General features: G+C 37.9%; 1 protein-coding gene across 3 annotated transcripts in view; it reads right to left on the bottom strand.

The window, feature by feature from the left end:
- The window catches only part of CDH18 (cadherin 18), a 185,723-nt gene that overhangs the window by 32,287 nt on the left and 130,538 nt on the right, over positions 1-22,898 (bottom strand). For all 3 annotated transcript variants that reach the window (XM_026081352.1, XM_026081353.1, XM_026081354.1), the window contains exons 6-7: positions 18,924-19,177; positions 5,568-5,704 (exon numbers count right to left, since the gene is read on the bottom strand). In XM_026081352.1, the coding sequence (XP_025937137.1) occupies positions 5,568-5,704; positions 18,924-19,177 (391 nt within the window). The remainder of the gene's footprint in view (positions 1-5,567; positions 5,705-18,923; positions 19,178-22,898) is intronic.

Raw genomic sequence — 22,898 nt, 5'->3', positions numbered from 1 at the left:
ACTGAGCACAAAAACTTTGTCTTATTTGCACAACTGCTTTGAAAACTTTGAAGTACATATTTATTTTTCTAACTGGAATTGGCTTTGGAACTGGCAGAAGTCCATCCATTTATATTTTAGCACCATCTTTCTCTTGCACTGGCTATGGCTTTGGGTTTTGCTGTTATTGCTCTTGCTGTTGTTTTTAATCAGCATTACTATACACTAGAGAGAAACATTCATTGAATATCCCACAGTTATTTATAAAATCACTTATTTTCCTTTGGAACACATCAGCACTTGTGAGAAATGGTTACCCTTTTCCCCCTCCAGTGTATTTCAACAGTTTTCAGTATCACAGAATCACAGAAGCACAGAATAGTTGCAGTTGGAAGGGATCTCTGGAAATTGTCTGGTCCAACTCCCCTGCTCAAAGCAGGGTAAGCTACAGCCAGGTGCTCTAGACTCTGTCCCGTCAGGTGTTGAATATCTCCAAGGATGGAGACTGCACAACCTCTCTGGGCAACATATTCAGTGGCTGACCACCCCCACAGTAAAAATACTTCATGTCTAAATGTCTTCTATCTCAGTTTGTGCTCATTGACTCCTGTCCTTTCACTGGGCACCACTGAGAAGAATCTAGCTCTGTTTTCCTTACTCCCTCTCATCAGATATTTATACACATGGATAAGATCCCCCCCCCAGTCTTCTCCAGGCTGAACAGTCCCAGCTCTCTCAGCCCTTTCTCATACAAGAGGTGCTTCAGTTCCTTAATCATCTTAGTAGCCCTTCACTGGACTCACTCCAGTATGTCCATGTCTCCCTTATATTGAGGAGTGCAGATCTGGACACAGCACTCCAGGTGTGGCCTCATCAGGGCTGAGTAGAGGGGAAGCATCACCTCCCTCAACCTGCTGGCAACGCTCTGCCTAATGAAGCCCAGGATACCATTGGCCTTCTTGGCCACAAGGGCACATTGCTGGCTCATGATCAACTTGTTGTCCACCAGCACTCCCAGTTCCTCCTCTGCAGAGCTGCCTTCCAGCAGGTCAGCCCCCAGCCTGTACTGGTGCACGGGTGCTCCCCAGGTGCAGGACTTTGCACTTCACTTTATTGAACTTCATGAGGTTCCTGTTGGCTCATTTTTTCAGCCTGTCAAGGTGTGACGGTGTGCTCCTTCCACTCTGATGTGCTCTCTCCCCCTCAACCTGACCTCCCCGTAAACAGTACATAGTCACAGGCTCATTGAACATGTGCCAACTAAGACCCATCTAGCATGCAAATATGACTATGAGTCAATCATCTCCCCCCCATAAATAGGGGGCAGCCCAGAGCCCATTGAGCTCTCCTGCATGGCAGCAGGCTGCACTGCAGAATCTTCTCTTGAGCAGGGACGCCTCTCAAGGTTACTCCTCGAGGTTGAGAGATTCCTTACCTGTGAAGATCCTCAGTAAGTGATTAATAGCATACTGAAACTTTGCAGACTTCGCAAAACTTTGCTAAGTTATATCTCTGACTGATTGTGCACATAATCCCTTAGACATAAACTGTTGACCAAGTCCGAGACTAGGATCGGATCCAGATGCACCCAAGTTCCTCTCAGGAGTTTGGAAAGCAAGGGGGTCCTTTCTGAACCTTGTGACTCAACAGGAGGGTCTCCTTCACACACACTCCTTTGGACATGAACCGTTGACCAAGTCTGGGACTAGGATTGGATCCAGCCACACCCAGACTCCTATCAGAAGGAGTTTAGAAAGCAAGGGGGTCCATTCCGAACCCCGTGATTCAACCTTTGCACTTGCATCTGACCCTGTCCTCCATGCAGGAAATAACTGAGTGAACCTTGCCAATCGAATGTCGTTAGATCATTTTTACTTACGATTGAACTTTGTTACGTCACTACCTTGCCATAATAAACATAGTGCTGCTTCTCTCTTATGAGTGAAGTGTGTTACTCCACTCATCCGTGACACTAGGTCCCTCTGGATGGCAGAGCAACCATTTGGTACATCAGCCACTCCTTCCAGTTTTGTATCATCAGCAAACTTGCTGAGGCGGCACTCTGTCTGATCACCCAGGTCACTAATGAAGATGTTAAACAGTATTGGCCCAAGTATTGATCCCTGAGGGACACCAGTAGTGACTGGCCCCCTGCTGGATTTGGGATAGTGATCACAACTCTTTGAGCCTGGCTGTTCAGCCAGTTTTCAGAGGAATAGAACTAACCATTCTCACAGTTCATTTATGTAGCCTGTACTGCAATATGCCTTGGTCTAAGCATGAGTCTAACTCAGTTTTCCTTACTTTCAGCAGCTAAGTGGGTTATTTGGGAATCTCACTTAATCACTTGCTGCCCATTTCGTGCATGCTATCATTATAAAGAATTCTAATTGACACTCATCCTACATCAATCCTTAAAACAGCTCAGCCTTAACTTTTTCCACTCCCAAAGGAACAACCATTCACAAAGGCTGTATTTCTTTTCTCTGAATCAGTCTTTCATTTTATGAAACTCTGTCCTCTTGCTCTGTATTTTCTTATTTCTTTCATCAAAGACTTGAACAAAAGCCTTTAGTAGAGCCAAGCAAATTGTATCTCCTTCCTCTTTCAATTACTATTTGATAAACTTTTTCAAAGAATTCTAATAAGTTAATGAAATGTGAATAAGTAAGTTAAACCATAGTTTTGAATCCTGTTCTCAGCAATTTTAGTCCATCCCTCCACCCAAAATACAGTCTGTAGATCCGTTAACGAAAAACATAGTACGTTACCAACTTTCTCATCCCCTAGTACTACAAGGAGTTTGCAGTAAGTACCAGTACTGAAACAACCAAAGCAACAGCATCAGTGGTTTCCCCTGGTATATCCCATTCATCCCCATTGTATCCTACTGTTAAAGAAGGGAGCATGTTAAAGAAAAAAAGGATCATCCAGTTCTCCTAGCAAAGAACTCTTGCATCTATATAAACTGAAAAATCACTGATCATTACATTAACATTACTCCCACAAAGGCAAGTTGTAGAACTTTCACTGATTTCAGTGGGGACAGCTGATCAATGCAGAGTGTTCTTCACACACTGACACTAAAAGAGAATGTAAACTGCTTATGAAGGGCTTGGAAACAGTAAGTCTGAAACATGACCATATCTTAAGAATGAGGATATAAGTATGACACTGATTCTACATTTCCTTCACATAAAGTATGGATAGCTATATATAGCTGCCCGAAGGATAATCAGTAGAAAGAAAATGGTCAGTGTAGTGCAATGTTAAGTAAAGAGAGGAAAACACTTCAAGAAACTAACCACAACTGTAATGTTATTTCAGCAGAGCACCTCTTATTGTTGAAGTAATACAGTCTTTCTGGACCTTGCATATTCTTGGCTAAGTAAGGGGTGTCAGAAGCTACAAATGACTTGTATCATGTCAGACTACCTTGAAGACTGTCACTCTCATGACTAAATGAGATTTTGCTCATGGTGTTCCACCTATTTTTCAGGTTGCATCTTAATCCTGCAAAACCTTGTACATGGACATGAAAGTAAATGCCATAAATTGGCTGTAGTTATTGTAATAGATAGCACTTAAGAAAACAAGAGTCTTGACGCTGTAAGCACAATATATGTACCTTTTCCTATCATAGATCCAATTACTGATTTCACAATGGATTTGGTACAATATAGCATTGTTGTAATTTTTAAATTGCTCTATATAAGAAAACGGCCAAAGAAAAAGTGGACACAAGGAAGGCTAATTAACATTTATGCTACCTGTCAGTGTGTCATCCATCCATTTCTTCTTCACTGCTGTCTCTTCCTTTTTTTATAAGAGAACTTTTCTCAAACTGACTTTATAGATTTACTTATCTTTCCAACTCCAACTTTAATAGTAAGGAGCAAACCAAGGGGAGAAGCAAGATCCATGCTCTCCTATAACAAGTAGGACCCAGAATGGAAAATTCTAAGAAGGCTATCTTTAAAAAAAATGGTATTTCATCCTCATTATTCATTCCATTTTCTTTTAATCATAAGCATAATCTTTTTTAGCATGGTAYGTGTAGTATCACTCACTTGACTATGCAAAATAAATAATGGATAGAAAGCAACATTGAAGTTTAAAGCTATTTATTTCTGCAAAATAATTACATTTGTATGTTTTCCCCAAAAGCCTAGTGACTACTCCTTTCCATTTCCAGTATGTCCCAATGTAGCTCTTAATTAAAACTCACTTGCTGAGGGTACGCTCTGTCCCATTGCCCAGGTTATTCATTCATGCACTCACTCTTACCTGTTTAACATTAGGCCTAAATTATTTTAGTGTGTGCTACACTGAAGTAAGGTATTATGCAAAGACATTGTAAAGTACTCTAAGGTCTCAGTTGTTACCTTTTTTTAAGGACTAGCTATAAAACCCTACATTCTACTATTTACAATAGAAATTTACTTAGTTCAAAATGTTAACTCAATTGCAAAAGCAGGTACATTAATCAAAAACAATCGGTTGCCCTTATAAAATATGTATGTGTTATTAATGTTACTGCGTATGCTAGTAGTATAGCAGCAGACTAGATTTCATTTTAATCAGGAAATGAAACAGATGAAAGCAGAGGGAACCCACTAATGTCAGTGGCACTTTTTACAGGTAAAACCTGTATTGCATCATCTAGCAATGATGGAATACACCAAAAGGAAAAAAAGAAAAAGAATAAGGGAAAGAATACACATAAAGTAGTTCATGTTCTGGATCAAAATCACTGTCCTTGAAAGACTGTATCACTAACAGCACTTAACATAACTGGATATACTGATTCAGTTTGGGATTTCTTTTGTTTGCTTGGTTGAGTTTTTTAACTCTAAAACTTGTGCCAAAAATAAGACCCTGTAATAAAAATATAACTGAAATGCTTATTTGTTTAAACTGTTTTCTTAATTGGGCCTGCCTCATGTAAAAATATTTATCTGGGACTACTTAGTCAAAACATTTCTTGACTGTGGCGAGGCTTGTCTGAGGCCATGGAATTTCATCAGATTTGACTGATGCCTTTTGAATGTACCAGAAGTATTTATTGTATCTTTACTTGGCAATTTGCCTATTAAAAGGCCAGATGTACACCCTGATAATCAACAACTACTAGGCAGCAGTCAGATATAAGTTAATATTGGCATATTTAATGTGCAACTCACTAATACTAGGTTAATAGCACATACAAGAGGTAAGGATGAATTTCTCAGATAAAACTATACAGTGTTATCTTCTGAGATATATGAAATATGATACACAAATGGGACAGACTGGACACAGAATGGCTGAAAATGTTCYTGGGTAAACTGACAGCCTTCTACCACACAGAAAAATGTGGTAAATTTATATAGATGGAATCACCTAAGCACGTAGGGTTTCGTTTGTTTGTTTTGTGGAATTAGAAAAGTTACATACACACAGAAAATTCGCCTTTATTCAAACTGGTTAAAAAAAAAGCTGCTGTTGAAAAGAACCTAATGTCTCAAGATAGTGTTTCTTGGTATCAAATATTAATCCTTTCCTTTTTAAGCTTTTCCTTAAAATTATGTGCCAAATGTATTATTTACCTATCTCAGAAGCAGCCACCGTAATGTTGTACCGAGGTGTTTCCTCTCTGTCAAAGATCTTGGCAGTCTTAATGGTCCCAGTGCTAGCATCAATGGTGAAATACCTATCTTCTTCTGTGTTAAGATCAATGAAATATCTATGAAGAAATAAAACAGTAAATATATATTTGTTGAGCTATATATCATCCAAAATAACAGAATCCTACATAAGAATATTACTTGTAAGCTTTTAAAAATCCTAGAAATTAAAAAAGCACCTTAAGAAAAATTCTGCATTATCAAGGCACCTAAAACAACTCTTTCCTTTCCTTCATGATGTTACTTGATTTTTTGATACATAACAAGGCTTCCACTGTGAGTCGCAAAGACAGAAATTGACAGCAGATGATATTTTACACAGCAGCATACACTTATGTTAAAACTAAGACACTACTTACATCTTTTTGACAAAAAATATAAAATGGAAAGGTAAAAGAAAACAGAAAGATGTAATTCTTCTGCTAATTATTTGCTTGTCACTGCAAACCAGTGTGCTCAGCGATGGTACCTGTAGTGAAGCATGTCTTCCTGACATGGCGTTTGAAATATGATGAAATGAGCCATTCTGAAGATGAACATTACAGAGATTGGCTGCAGAAACAGCTGATTCACAGAGCTGTAATTGACATTAGACTAGAAGCAGAACTAAGCCCTGCTTAACCCCCTTGGCTTCTTGGCACATTGCCTGGTAGAGAAAGTAAAAACCTTGAAGTGGGTAATGGAAGCGGACTGAAAGAACACAAAAGAAGAGATTAACAAGACTTCTTTTTTTCTCTCAAAGCCTAAATCATTTATGATAGTTTTTAACAAATAAAGCAATTACAGACTTCTATCAAGCCTTCTTTACTAACTTCAGACTTGACAAAAAAAATAAGGAAAAAGATGCCAAGTCTTTTATATACCATAATTGTTTTGCCTGATAATTTGTCAGCCATGTTTTCATTCTCTGAAGTTTTTAATATATGGAAGCTATATATAGGCCAAAATGATTTATTTTTCATATCCAATTGCTCCTATTTATACATCACCAAAAATGTAATTGCCAGCTTATRAATAGAGTGGTGCTCAAAAAGGCTGCCAAGCTCAAAACAATTAAAATAACTTCAGTTTTATTTCTCTCACAATCTACTTATTTAGACTATTTGTGGAAAGGAAAAACAAACAAGCAAGTGAACATTTGGTTGAATGATGCATTAAAGTAAAATATGACTTGTGAAAAAGCAAAGGAAATGGAGCACTAAAGGAGGAGGCAGCAATTTGAGTGAGTCACCTTAACGGTTCAGAGGATGAGACACAGTGGTAAGACAGCTAGGATGTGATGACTTAGGTTAAATTTTCTGTACTTAAGAGGACCTGAACCCACCTTTCTCACCTGCAAGAACCATTGTACATTCGCCTCATAATATGCAGTTTGGGTTGCGGCACGCAGGACCTTTTGACACTCTCAGTATTTTCAAGAATGAGAGAATTATAGATCAGGAACTGGAATTCAAAGCAGTCAAAACTAGACTAGAAAATCTTTTCTTCCTGCCTTCCTTCTTTCTTTCCTTCCTTCCTCTCAACATCCTGAAGAGTGAAACACCTCCCATGGGAGAGACTGAGGAAAACAGACTTCAGACTCCAAGATCGAGAGATGGCAGACCACAGTGCCTATCCATTCTATGCTTCTTTAGAGTAAGGATTTAACTCACTGTCTTCTATCATCTGAGCTACAGTCAGAACCTCTGTGTGGCTTATTAACTACCAAACCTGAGAATACCTCATTGCTCACTGTCACAGAAATGTTTTGAAAGATTGTGCCAGTATCCATGGAGAAGTTGCATTTCCTATACACACAGCTAGCATTACCTTTTACTAGATTTAACGCAACTTTGGAGCCAGAGGAGGATCAACCTCTAAAAGTCCATAAAGCTGTTGYGTTTGCCAAAGAGCTGTTATGAGATTTGAACTATGTACAGAAAATGCATCCCTCAGTGGAGTCCTTCCACGTCTTATGCCTAGAAGTGTAGGAAAGCTGAGCTATGACAAATTGTTGGAGCATGTTGACTGCATAACTATTAAAGGGAGAAATAGTGAACATCTGACAGTGTTGGGTGAGATGGAAAGTGCACACATACACAAACATCTTTTAAATGATGAACTGGAATGCTGACAGAGGAAGCCCAGGAAGCATAATGGTCCCTCAAATAATTTTCCTGGAGACCTTAAAACCTTTACTGGTATAGCTTACACCCAGATCTGCAACAATAAAAACTAATTCCTTCTCTCTTACTACAGCCTTGTTATTCTTGACTCCAGAGGTCTCCCAACAATAACAAGAATTATTTCTAAAAAAATATGCTTCACTGTCCTTATGGAATAAGTAGTCCCAATCCAAAGCAATTTATAAGACAAGAGTCTTGTCCCTGCAAACATTTATTACTGTAGACATTGATTACTTACTACCAAAAGCAGGCACAATGATTACTTTGTGAGTCAGTATTGTGCTAACCATAAAACCATAAGAAAATAGGGCTTTTTAGCATTTGCCTACAGAAGTTTAAAATTAGACAGAATTTCAAAGTGGGCTTACACAAGAAAAAACTTAAAACGCTAAGATCACCAGGCTGCTTTGTGTACTCTCTGATTCATAATCATGACAAATTATTACCCCTCCCTCCCTGAGTAAACTACAGAAACAAAAAAGACAAATATCTGCCCCTATATATGAAGCTTGTGTAAAAAAACAGACTGAAGTGTGATTCTGTTACGAATTGTGGCTACCTAACACTTCATTTTCATATAATAAAGGATTGTCTTAGTTTTTGGAATATGAACAGCTTTTTCTATATCAGTTATTTAAATGTATTCTATAGAAGCTTAAAGCTCTCAGTTTAAAGGACTCGGTGTTGGATGAATAATTTCAATTGTACTTTTTACGTTGTTCATGAAAATAAAGTGGTCCTGAGGTAATTTATTTCACTTAACACATTTGCTTCTAGTGATACTAGAAAAATGAAAAATGTTTCTAATTTATCCACTTACTCTTTGTGTACTGACTTTTGCATACAGTTACAGACATATTAAAACATCCAGAGCCAAAAAGAACTGTCCTTGGTCATGAAAAAAAAAAAGTGTAGCTGTTTCTTACGCTCTCCCATTATTATTATGTTCAGTTTTCCTCCATTACTCCAGATTCTTCCTTAGAAATACTTTTTCTATTAACATCTAAAGCATCCATTTGCACTGCTGAGGTTCCCAGATTTTGTGTACATCTGAGTAAATAGCTACGGAAGATACTCCTGCATAGTAAAAGAACTATAGAAATACTAGTCTGAAGTATTGCTCCCAAGTGCCCTGAAAATATTTTGTACAACTCTGTGCCACCTGTATTAAGAAACTCTCTTAGTAGAGCTACTCATTTTTGTCACACATAACAGCAAGAACAAATTTCATTGTATTTACAAAGCAGATAATATTTTTGTCTTAATAAATATTGGCCACTGATTTATCTACATGATGAGATAACCAGGTATACAGGACAGAAAACAGCTATATTCCTTCAGAGCTGATTATGCTTTACTTAGGCTTCTGAATGTATCTGGTCTAGTCAAAAAATTATTTACTTCTAGAGGATAACAGTAGCAACAAAGATAGTCATACCCTTCTCCCCTTCCTTTCCCCCCACCTCTCCTGAACTGCTTTTCAGTATTTCTTCTAGACTGCAAAAAGCTATAGTATGCATTTTGAAATTCAAAGAATTACTCCAAAAGTGAATCTCCACCTTAATTCAATTGACTGCTTCTTCTCACTCATTTAGAATACATTCATTTAAAAAATGAATTTATAACATTCACTGCAGATATTTATTTACAGACGTTTACTCATGACAATGCTATGTGAATTAGCATACCTTTAGCCATTAAATAAGCACATCTGAGTTGCGTGGCACATGTTAATAAAGTGACTTAATAACGAGACATACTTAGGCAAACAGCTCTCTGTAAATTGTTTACCTTCAAACCAGTAGGAAAAACCAATCTTAAAAAAATTACATAAAAAGGATCATGAATGTAGAAAACCTATTAGCCGCACTATCTAAAGAGAGTCTGAAGGAAATTAAATACCAAAACTCAATCTTGCTAGCACTGGGAAATGCAACAGATACCACCTTTTTATTAGTTGCAGTCAGTCAGAAGAGCATTACCAGTTTCCATGCATGTCCGTCTTCCTACTTCTGACCCTCCCTCCATTCCTGTGACATCCCTCCTCACTTCCTGTCTTTTAGCAAAGCAGCAGTTTGGTAGGACAGATATTCCCACAATTCATACCGAGAACTAAAAATATTTGTGTGAATTAGGAAGTGAAGAGATATCTATGTGCAAGACAGGCTGTAGACTTCTTAGAAGAACACTCTGGATGTATACAGTAGTGTACGTACATTAGTAAACCTGTCAGACTCTAAGCATATAATACAGAGAATGTTGGACATGAAGATTTTAGAACATGCTAAAGGAGTTTAGGAAAATTAATGTTCTCCAGATCTTTTTTGGGGGCTTCTGAAGCTAAAACCCATAAGCACTTCAGAATCTCTGTCCCTAAATTACTGAGAGTCTTGAGATTATATTAGCATCAGTTTCTCTCTCTATCAAGTGATACAGTTTGCTCGTTACAGTTCCAGCACCTCTCTCTCTGGTCATTGAGTTTTAATGGTAAGCCTTGATTTTGAATTTTTAACTAGTATTTGGACTTTCTGTCTTTTTTTAACTTGCCTTTGAACAAATCTTTAGCTTATTCTTTTACTATCCTATTGTTATTTTATTTGAAATCTACAAGCAAGAACTCCTTTGCAAATTTCCACCTTGCATACAAAACCATCAGTCTTAACGAACTTCCAAAACTGCATCTCAGCCAGATCTGGATTTGCAGGTCACAGTACTTCTTTGGGCTGTTGTATCAACATACATGTAAATAGCCAGCCCTCTAATAACAACAGAAATTGATTACAAAGAATTACATAAAAAAGATCATATGTCTGCCATGGGAAGAGAATACTCCGCCAAACTGAACAGTCACACCATCTAAAGACCGTCTATTAGAAATCAAATGCCATTTTAAGGAAGTCTGTTTAGTTAAAAAATCTGGCAAAGGATCTTTTCTCAGAAACAGATACTCAAAGGATGGAGATTTTTTTTCCAAAAGTGCCCCAGAAAAAATGTGTAAGCAACAACAGCACGGGGTGAGGGATAGCAGGGAGAGAAGTGAGAGAACTCATCAGCTGCTGCTCTCTGTATTTGGCCAGCTGGAGTGCAACAACAAATGGCCCATGGTGGGCTATAACTCCAGTTCACACCTTTCAACTTCTCTTTCTCTCCTGACAGCAGCATTCCTCATGGGCCTGCGAACCAGCTGCATTCCCATGAAGCCAAGTGAGACAGTGGGGAAACATTTTGTTGCCCTGATGGCCTTGCTCCACACTGTCTCCTTTCCAGGGCCAGTCTATTTCCCTGTAGTTCAAACAAAAGTCTCCGGGAGAGATAAAGCAATTGCGAAGTGTGAGTCAGAAGTTGGCTGCCGAAACAGCAGGTAACCGATCTTGTTCCTGCAGGGTGTTTGGTAGATTAAAGAGACTTTAAATGTTCCAGAGTTCCTCAACTGAAGACTACAACTGATAACTGCAGCCTTCAGCTGTGCTTTCCAAACATGAAAACAAAGAAAAATATTTGAAGAGAGCTTGGAGAAGGTATTATCTCTCAGGTTACCATTACATCTTTCTTTTTTCTAGATAAGTGTAACCTGACTTTGAAGAGACTATTGTTCCTCTCAGGGTGCTTGCAGGAATTCTGTTAGATATGCCCTTGCCACTGAGCTAGCTCTGGCGCTGCCTGCCCACTGGCATCCATCAGCTGATCAGCAGCACCTCACCATCTGTCCTACAGGACCTGGGTCACCTCTCGTGCTGAAATTTGAGCTCAGCAGAAGTGGCAGGGCCTCCCCTCTCCTTGTCACAGCAAACGGTGAGGTGGCTGATCTCAGGAGGCAAGGGGGAGCTGAAGCACATCTGCCTCCCAGCAATCCTCCAAGCAGCCACTGCTACTGCTTTGCAGCTCATGCAGAAGCTGGCATCACATTCCTACTCTCATTCCCATCCCTGATCATTGCTGGCACACTGCACACCTTTGACACTAGAAAATGGCAATGCACTTCATTTGAAGGAAATGAGCCATTTCTGTACACCCTTCTTTTCTAGCTGATGATTTCTGTCAACATGTGTTAGTCACGTTCATCTTTCTTAGCTAATTCTGCCAGTAACATAGGCTAAGAACATCTGAGACCCTTAGAGGCACAAATCAGAAGTCAAAGGAACATAAAGGTTTTTCTTCTTTTCCTGACTGTATGAATCTCTTCAGATTACAACTGTCCAACTGCATTTTAAATAGATGTGTTGATGGCAGAACTTTTATACCAAAGTTGCTTTTTACTCAGATAAATTAACATTCCAATTCCAATGCTGTGAAGAAATAAAGTGCAGTTAGTGTTATATGAGACCCATTTTTTGTTCCCAAAAGATTTACCAGCTAAATAATGGTATTTTACTTACATATTATTCATGCTTTTTGACATATTCACAAAAGGAAAGACTAAACTAAATAAAAATAAGGTTCATAGTTTTATATCTATTTATTGGTGTTGAATGGCCCTATCAAAAGACTATCTTACAGAGATTTGTTCAGATATGAAGGCCGATTCTTAAAACCATAAAAGAATTTTAACTACTGGAGGCACTCTCAAGTCAGTGGAAATTACAGAAACATAAAGATGATGTCTTCGAATGAAAAATTAGGCTCTTAAGTCACTATGTAAGGATGATCTGTCAGTTTTTCTCTCAGAGTGCTAAGTGAGGGATGGAGGTGGTCCTGGCTGCTGTGAGATCTTGACCATCCTCAACTGGATGCTTACTAGCTCCTGCACATAGAGATGGACATTTTTGTTAGGCAAATGTGTTTTGGGGATGGCAGCAGCACCACCGTATGGGAGAGTGRGAGGTCTGGGACACATAGCTTGACTAGAACCAAAAATAATTGGAGGCCTCAGGGGGAAAAATCAGCAACAGATCATCTCAATACTGTAAAAAAAAAGTTTTAGAATGGCTGCTTCCTGTGAAGACAGACAGAGAATCAGAAAAGAAATTGGAAAAAAATTCATCTCCAGCCACTCAAAATAGGGTGTTCTTCTTCTATTTTGATTTTCAGACAATCTTGGGGGAAAAGAATACCAGAGGAATAAAGAGAGCAAAAGAATGAAGAAAGAGGTGAGATGGAGAAAGAGGGTTCAGCCTCTCCCTGCTAACTGTGAGCCAGTTACATACCCTGGGAAGATTTTAGTGTGTCTCTGTAGGTGTTGATCACACAGTTATGACAGTGTTAGGCTTTGAGTGTCTAAGTGCAGTGGAGGACAGATGTCTGCCTTTCCTTCCGCCCGCGCAGGGTCGGCAGGATGCAGGGGGATGTTTTCCCAGTGACCCTTCAGGCATGTGAATGAGGGATGGTCACYCTGTACTGTAACACTGATGTCTGTAGGCTGCCCTGAGTACAGCAAACAAAGCATACTTTATACAGGTTATAAAAAAAGCAAACTGACCGAATTCAACTTATATGACAACCAAAGGCAAGTAAGACAGACACATGCACCTAGGTGAAGAGGCTTTTATATTTTCCAGCAGGGGATAATTAGTTCTTATCCCCTCTCCCAAATTACAGTAGTAGGGGGACTGTAAAAGCAGACGCTGATCTCAGAGGACAGGAGGAAAAAAATTTAAAAAATACTATTTTCATTTTCAAACCCCCACACAGCTGTCTCCTGCACCTCCACCTAATATGCTGATATTGTACAACCAAAATTTCAGGGACTGGGTGTGAATCAGAATTTCAGGTTTCTTTAATTCTGTCTCTAATAAATATACACTTTGCACGGGAAAAATAGTATACAAACAGAATTCTCTGCAAGATCTTTATGTCTTTAGGGTTCTTAGAAATAATTATTTAAATACCTGAAACTCCGTGGGTGTGTTCTTTTGTCAACATAAAAGCATTCCTTTTAAAATGCCATTTAGTGAAAGTTAACATGACTTTCTAAAGGCTGATACTACATAGTATTCAAGATATGTATCTCTACTTTCATGCTTCACTAACTTGCCATAAAATGGGCAGTCTGATATTCACAGAAAAGCTTTTCTGATTTTGCAAGGGTTATTTTTGTTTGCGTGTTGTTTTTTTTTTGGGGTGCTTTTTTTAAGGTGATTAATGCATTCTATGTTTCTTGGAAGTAAAACAACTGTTTTACATAAAAGAGAACCTGCTGCGCCTTTTTGTTTCTTTTTTTTTCTGTGTTTTTGTTTTTTAGCAGTAGTGTCAAGAGCATAGTGTAGAAAGAAAGAAGTCTGTTTTCTAGTGACATCAGGAAGGCACTACCTCAGTGTCCTATAGCTAATGAATTTCAGACGTGGCTAACAAAATTCAAAGTAGAATACAGAGTGGCAAGGGTCCAACATGAAAATGATCTGAATTTCAACATATTAATATTGCAAACCTAATCAACCTTCCAAAGACCCTCAAAAATAGAAACGGTAATTTTTAAACAAACCATGATAGATATCATTCTGAAAATGGAGTATGCTTATATTTCTTATTACTTTATACTACAGTCACACACAGGGTTCTCATCAGCATCAACACCCTTTTCATCAGGAGCCTTGTGTTAAAATAGCTGGAAAGAGACAATTCGTGCCCAGAAGTACAATCTAAATCAAACTTAATAAATGGGTGTAACAAATGACCAGAGGGGACAGAGGCCATAAAATTAGTGCTTGGGGAACAGCAGCAACATTATTCTTCTGAAAACCATTCCACTGAAAACAGAACAGACGCAGTCAAAAAGCTCTGAGGAACGTTAGGCAGTATGTGTTGTGACTAGAAGGGTTCACCATCCATTAGGAAGATGGTAGGGTTTTACCAAGTGTTACCACAGCGCTCCGGCAGTATTAGCAGCCTAGGGCTGCTCCCAATGCAGGTACGCAACCCGTCAAATAAAACCTATATTCACTCTCAGTCTCCAGAGAAGTGCTTGCCTGGATTGTGTATGGGTTCAGGAAAAAAAGAGTCTAAGTAAGTATGGTGATATTTAAAATGAATAATATACTCAAATAAAATGATAGTTAGAGCATACAATCTTCATACCTTCTCTCATGTTGTATGAGAGACTTGCAAGACCTGCTGGCACGTCAGAAGTTAGTATGAGACACAACTTAATTCCAACTCTTTCAAGTAGCAGAAGATTTGGGGATGGAAGGAAATGGCATAGTGCAAGGAAAAGGGTCTATTTTTTCAAAAAAGTTCCAACAAGCCAGCTCTCCCTTTGAATGAATTCCAATTTAGGATGTTTTCCATTGATTTAGGACATAAAATTTGAAGTAAATAGCTATTTTCCAAATTGTTCAACAAAATCTTTATCTTTAGAATTAATACATGGTGGAGTTTTAATATTTTTCCTTTTTTATGTTTTCTATGATTATTTTTTCTTTTTATATTTCAATACAATAATAATCTTTTCCTTGAAAACATTGCATTTTTAAAAGTTTCCCTGAAAATTCATTTCTGCCTATGTGAAAAAAATGCAAACCTAAAAAAACCCCTTTAAAACAACCCAAAGTACCAGCCATATGATGTCTGAATAAAAGAAATCAATAATTGCTACATTTATTATTACAAATGTTCTTCTTGCTGGGGCTGAACAAGTAAAACAGTGGTACAAATACTGGCACCAAGCCAGTGCACTCTGAAGGATTTTCAATTCAGGAAAGAGCTGAAATTATGGTGCTGGAACTGCAGTCAGACCATAAGGAGAAAAAAAGCCCTCAGTCTCCCCACAACTGATAACAATAGAGGTAGGGTGGGGTTTTTTGGGGGGGTGGGAGGATAGCTCCAAGAATTGACTTTAAAATAGATTTCCCTTCAACACTGTTAATTACTGTAACTACTCCTCTGACCATTATTCTGGTTATAAGAACCGTTCCTGCCACCAAAATAAAGTGTTATTTAATTGGTCAGTGAATAAATCACGGCACTGTATTTCTTAACCAGCTGGACAATAAAGAAGTGATATGGTTGAAACTGTGTGTGTCTAATGCTTTATCAATCTCACACATAGCAATGAGTGTCCTTATAAAGTGGAAAGGACACACAACTGGATTAGGAAAACCTGTTAAGCAAATCGCTGCCAGTCCTGTAGACTCACAGCATTCGAAACTGTATCTAAGCCATTTGGCTGACTAAATATAATTCCACACAGATCAACTGTGCAAGTCATATCTGTAGCTGTCTTCCATGGAGATTATGTGATCTGTGTTTCCTAATACAGACATACTGAATTTTTCTATTATTATTATTATTATTACTGCTATTATTTTGAATGAAATTAGAATTGTATGGGAATGAAGGAAAGAAGTGACCTCATTACCCTCAGGCTATCTTTTAGATWCATCAGGATTTTAATCAGTTAGGAGGATTCTTGCAAAGCAGCACAGAGAATCATAAATGTGTACTGTACGCTTGTTTCTGAGTAAAACAACTTCCACTGAGCTGTTCCTATGCTTGTTACTATGAACAGAGCAGGGGCAAAGACACTGCTTCTCATGGCAGTGCAGCTCAGGGCGGCTCGCCAGGCACAGCTCATTCCTAGCCTGCTTCTGAGGATGCCTGCTACTTCCCACCTGCAGTCTCCCAAAGGCACAACCAAATCTTGAAAATATAAAACTCTTTTCAGCACTGACTCAGCATCAGCACAGTGAGGGAACAGGGGTTAAAGTTTCCATTTTTTCACAACAGTCTTTCTCCTCTTGAAGGAGACTTGAACAGAACCTCTGCGCACCACAGCAGAAACAGATGGCTCTTCAGATTCCTGTATAAAAAATGTGCTAGTCAAGGCCTTAAAGGATCAGTATCTTCATAAAAAAGCCCACACGCTCACAGGTGGTACTCACTGTCAGTCTCACAGAGCAGGATAAAGCCTGCCTAGAGAGTGGACTTGGTGCCAATATAATGGTATGTCAAAGATATTTGAGCTGCTACTGCCCTTGGTGAAGCCCTCCAAGAGCTGAGGTTGGCTCCTTTTGGAGATTCACAACTCAGTACATTTTACTAGCATTTTTTTTTTTCCTCATTGAAAGAAAGATGTAACAAAAAAGCACGAAAATAAAAGTTATTGCAGCAAAAAAAGGACAGAGAAAGATATGGGCAAGTTTTGTCCTCCGTTCTTTAAAGAATATGTATATTTTAATGTTCTGTCCTGAATTATTTGTTAAAAATTCCCGTTTAAAAAAAAAAAAGAACACTCAGAGAAAAAGCTTTTTCTTTCCAATTCCAGTATCTCCAAATTATTGCTTATTTCATCCAGAAAATCTATTATTGGCCTTCCCGGCCTTTGTACAAACTGCTACTGCTTTCCTTCCACCATTATTCTCTTACCCTTCTCTAGACAAAACTCTAACAGCCACAGATGATTGAATTATGGGTCAATTAGTCAAACTGCACTTACCCTTCCTATTCCTGGGCTGCCATGACTGCTAATCTTTCTGATGCTGTTAGCTGCTGCTTCAGAATTATAGTACTACAACTACAGGCACTTGGCAGTTATCTTAATGAACTTTTCTAATTTATGTTATGGTTTAGACATAAAAAACACTGGCCACTTTTAAAGGGTGATAACTTGCCATTAAGAAATTGTATATATTGATTGTCTGACAGAAAACATTTTGAATCTTAGACTATTTGCACAAAAGAACCATAAAAAACCTGATGTTTCTGTTGTTCTACAAAAATTGTTTCATTTTACCATGTCTATCACGCATACCCAGTAGATTTCAACTCAGCCAGGAGGCTAAAAGCATGCCSCATTGGCTTAAGAAAGACTATTTTCCAAGTATATTCTAACATGATTTGCACAAAAGCTTTACCACTAAAAAGGAAAAGACTAGAAAGTCATAAAAAGGAATGGGAAAGGAATATACATTCATGAAGAATTTTTCTCCTGAAAGACCTTAAACCTAATACCACCTTTGAGACAAATACTTGTTTATTGTTCCACAAAATTCTCACACTGTATGTCAGTTTAAAAAGCAACTCTTCCTACAAATGAAGCCAGTAAAAAAATGTCATTGGACATATGACTGTTGAAAAAATGTAGAACTTTCTTCTAAATCAGGAATGCATCCAAACCCCAATTCCAAATCATTCAGGGTTAAATCCACATGCTCTGAAACTTAGAATAAGTCAGACCAACATCCATATGTATACTTTTTGGCATCAATGCTTTTTCAGGTTTGCTGTGGGGTATTTCCAGTTTGATATCAATTCCTTAGTTCAGATCATGACTTATTTCCAAGCTAGTTCTGTTATGATAAGAAGTATTCTGGCCAGGGCAGCAACACAGAATTCTTACTTTTTTTTTTTTTAAATTAGAATATGATCTGTAGGAATGAATTGCATTACACAGACTATCTAAAATCTTTTCTTCCTAATATGTTACATATTTGTTTAGTTTTCAAAAGATGTATGTGATGCTGTAAGTGCTTGCTTCTCAGACAAACAGCACTCATTTTTGCCCTAGACCTGGCAGTTGCAGATGGCATGCCATGTCCATAACACCATCAATACAGTACAGGAGAATGCAGCAATATATCCAGTATATTCTTTTCCTACCCAGCTAAAATTGAAGCATATCACAAAATAATGACTTCCTCCACAAATATAATTTTGCAAGCAGTGTAGTGAATGTCTATTAGGAAAGCAGTACCTCAAACAGTTTCTGTCTTGCACAAGCACCTGGCACAGTTACAGTGCCTGTGCTGGGAAGCTTGCAGAAGGCTAGCACAACACCTGCACAGATGACAGGGAGAAGACAGCATTACAGTCCTAAACAGATTTACAACTAGAGGCAGGACACTGATTGGCAGCAGGGCAGTGAAGCACACCATTTTACACGATGTGAGAAAATATACTGTCTTTGTTCAGTGGGCTGCTTGGAGAGGTGCTGTTATAGCGTGAAAAGCACACAGACCTTTGCTCAGACCAATAGCTAAATGACAAATTTAGTGCAAAGTAACAAAAAAAATGAAGATTACATTATTAAAACTGACTGATACACATGGACTAATAACAACACTATTCCAACCTATGTTTTCCTTGTATACACTAACATAAAAGATGTCATTTCATACATCCCAGATCTCATGAACCCTTTAGCAAGTGGAATTCAATCCAGTATAATTTGGATTTACTATACCTCACCAAACTGTTGGCTGCGTCAGGATCTTGTGCTGTTACTGTACCAACAGCAGTCCCGATCTTTGCATTTTCATAAACTTCCATGACATAAGAAGGCATAGTGAAGAGCGGAGGTTCATCCACATCGCCAACAATGATCTTCAGCATTGTTACATCTTTAAATGGTCCCAAGTGTGAAAAGCGGAAATCAAGATGAGTATTTGCTCCTTCTATATTAAGTGTATAGGATTTCTTTTTTTCATAGTTGAGTGGCTGTTGGCAGAAAAGAGATTTATTATTACCATTCTGTGCTTCAGTTTAACCTGGTAGCTACACACATCTTTTCAATATATCTTGGTGGTTAACTACATTTCTTCAGTGTTACTGGAAAAGGACAATATTCTGTGATATCCCAATAGCCACTGCTGTACAGTTGTAAATAGAAGGATACGAAGGACATGAAGCAAGATGATTCAGGATGTCTCTCCAGTAGAATTCTGGCAAGGTATTAGTTTTTTAAAAAAACCTCGGAGTTGAGACTGAGCAGCAGTTTCTTTTTCTGAGATCATTTAATGTTTCAGAATTTTATCACCTTTCAAATTTTATTGTTCAATGAATTGAACAAATAATATTCTAATATTGAACAATTAATATTGTTCAATATTAGAAAAGTTAGAGACTGATATAACCCAAATTAAATTAACTTGATACATTTAATTAACATATTTAATATACAGTGATGGGGATACTAAAAATCTTTTGGGAACCATCTCTTAAATCACCAGCTGAAAAAAACAACTCTTTGCAGTTTTCATAAGACACAGGAACTTAAACAAGTAAGGGTAGCCTAAACATGTGCTTGTGCACTTTTCTAAACTGAGTCAAATGCATGGGGCATCCCTAGTGTCTCTACCATTTTCCTGAAATTCTTTAACAATGAGAGAGACAACTCTTTGGACTGTCTCACTGTGCTCTGCTTCACTGCACCTGGATTATGCACTCATACATTGGGAGAGTCTGCAGCTGAGGATGTGCCCTCTTCTGGGGCCTAACGTTCAAAAAAAACCAGTAAAAGGCCCAGACCTAGTGCCAGTGACATTTTAGCCTTGCCTTATGTGACCTGATAGATTCCTACTAGGAATCCTACCTTTCTACGAGGAAGGAAGAAGCTGGGGTCTGACTCATATATTGCTCCGCATGGATGCTTCCTTTCTTAGGAGCCCCTTTTCTACCTGCTATTTACACATACGAAAATTTTTACCTCTTTTTGCATCTAACTCCCTTCCTCCTCTAGCACATTACAGGCTCACTAACCACAAAACCTTGCAGTTCAAACCGGAAGAGAGAAAATGAAAGTTGCATATGCAGATTTAGTTGTGTTCCCGTGTCCGTGAGCATTGTGGCGCAGGGCCACTATTCTATTTCAGTGACACTTCTGATACTGACATTGAAACTACTGTTAAAACCAAGAGCAGAAGTTGTCCAACAGTCTTAAATTCTGCAATACAATAATTTCCACAAGCTCCTATTATTGTTAGAAACCAGCATGAAATCACAGAACATAAGACCACAGACCAACCTAACTACATCAGATTATTATGTACCTGTTTGCTGACTTGATATATTCATTTCAACCCGAGATGACCATAATATTACACCATGTTATACAAGATATATAAGATAAACAGGCACCATGAGACATGACACACACAACTCTCAACTCTTCTAGTGTCAGAGAACAATACAGTAGGGGAGACTAAAGGGATGTTTAACTTAAAAGTATGCAGGTAATGAAGTGCCATTAGCAGAAATAGAACTAAGCAACATGTTTACTAAAGCCGTGTTTACAGAACCATAATTTTTTGGGGTCCTTTTCTGTGGTCTCACTAAAATAATTGACTACTTTTCATAGAGAGAGAATCATGACTTTGCTGTGAGGACAGGTTATTCTTTCTATATATTGTCTGTTAGGCTTATAATTACTGAAATAACCTGAATAAATACCAGTTCAGGTCAGGTGCAATAGCCATCCTAAGAAACTTCTAGGTAACTTAGGTTCACTGCAGCTTCCAACTTTACAGACCTTGAAAGTCACAATCAGTGGCATAAATTGTATTATTTATTGTGCTGCACAGACTCTATTTACTGTAACTCATGGCCTAAGGACCTAGCTCTTTTGGGGTTGTGCAGAGAACAATAAAAGTTTAAATCAAGAACTAACAGTTTCTTAAGAACTCTTGTCTGGTCTCAGAATGCGTGCATTTTCCATGGAGCATCAAAGCCAATCTCTCAGCGTGGAAGAGCGCTGCAGTGATTGTAGGGACTGATTGCAATGATAAGCACAAGGCCAAGCTAGGGGAGAAGAATCTGTCAGATCTACCATATAACAATACACTTAGGACCAAAGTTGTTTAAAGACAGAAGTGTCAAACAACATTCCTTTTGCAATTTTTGGAACTTCTATCTCTCTCTGTCTACACATACATAAAGTTAGCCAAGTTAAAACATGCTGAGTGGTCATTTATATGTTTCATGAAAATATGCAGTTACACACAATCATAAAGCAGATTTCAAAGTTTTCCACTGTTATTTTTCAAATGTGCTTCTATTGAGCAAAGGCACTACTTTGATAGAAACATGATAGACATTTCAACTCTTACTGGGTTTCAAATTTCAGGCTTCAGTCAATTTATAAAGAAAGATAGGTAGGTTAATACTTATCATTATACTGAGGAGAGTAGATAGTTTATATAGACATATACTACCACTAAGTTTCCCACAGTCTCAGAACACAGACATAACACTAAAATAACAAAAATTGCATATGCGTGGAAAAGCTATATTACAACAGAAATTATTATGACATAATCTCAAGATGCTATTAAAAATATTTAGGAAATAAACTACTTCCTGAATGTATACCCCTCTCTTCCCTCTCCTACATTGCCTTCATCCATGCCACAAAAGACTTAGGTCTGAAATCCCTAAAGGCAGACATTATGGCATGACTGAACGCCATTAAAATCAATATTGTTCGGTGTGGGCCTAACAGTCTGACTGAACAGAACTCAATACAAGTATTCAAGCCTTAGACCAAGGCTAAACAAGTATTTTCTATCATCCCGAGCAGTAGAAAAGTAGTACCTAAGGCAAGAAATATGAGAAACTCAATGTGTGATTTGTCAATGCCAGGGTGTATTTTGTAGTTAAAGTCTACAGTAAATTTGATTGATAAAGTATAAGAAATGTAGTTGGTCAGGATTTATATATGCTATATRTTTCTTTGTTTTCTCTTCTGTGTATTGAAGGACAATTAATTCACTCTCTTAACTCTAACTGGATGAGACTTTTTTATCTCTCTCTTTTTCTGTCTTACCTTTCTGAATATATAAATAAAAATTTTAAAGGCATGGAAATTTATCACAGCCTGATAAATCGATTACTGTGAAAAACAGATCTAAATATACCATCAAATAAATTAATAAAGAACTATATTTTTAGTAAATACAATTCTGTAATCCTAACTCAGAGGTCGTTCACAGACATATGTAGTATTTCTGCTAGGAATGGGGCAAATATTAACTGGTCATTTGCAGTGCTGTGAGGCACATATATTCTAAGATTAAACAAGCTTACAACAGGATGGCAAATTGTGACTATCATACATGGTTGAAAAGAAGAACTTAAGGGTGTACTGACAATGTTTGGATTAAGTTGTAAGGGAAAATTAATTTCATTCAGAATACACATGAAGCATGATACAGAATGTAAAGTCTTGTTTTCTTTCTTTGGTGTAGCTATTCAATTAGATAGCACCAACACTTTTTTTTTTTTTGTCCAGAAGTATGAGGATAGTCCTTTTAAATAATTAGAAATAGCTGAGATTTCAAGGAGCCTAAAGTTTTAAAACTAGACCCAAAGAAGTTTTTTCTCTTAATTTTCTTTCTGTTCTTCCCAGAAGTTCTCTGAATTCAAGAATCAGATATGAGGACAT

Source organism: Apteryx rowi, unplaced genomic scaffold (genome assembly GCF_003343035.1).
Source record: "Apteryx rowi isolate R43461 unplaced genomic scaffold, aptRow1 scaffold_545, whole genome shotgun sequence".
In the NCBI taxonomy this organism is placed as follows: Eukaryota; Metazoa; Chordata; class Aves; order Apterygiformes; family Apterygidae; genus Apteryx; species Apteryx rowi.
The sequence above is the reverse complement of the archived record's forward strand: the minus strand, read 5'-3'. Positions and strand labels throughout refer to the sequence as shown.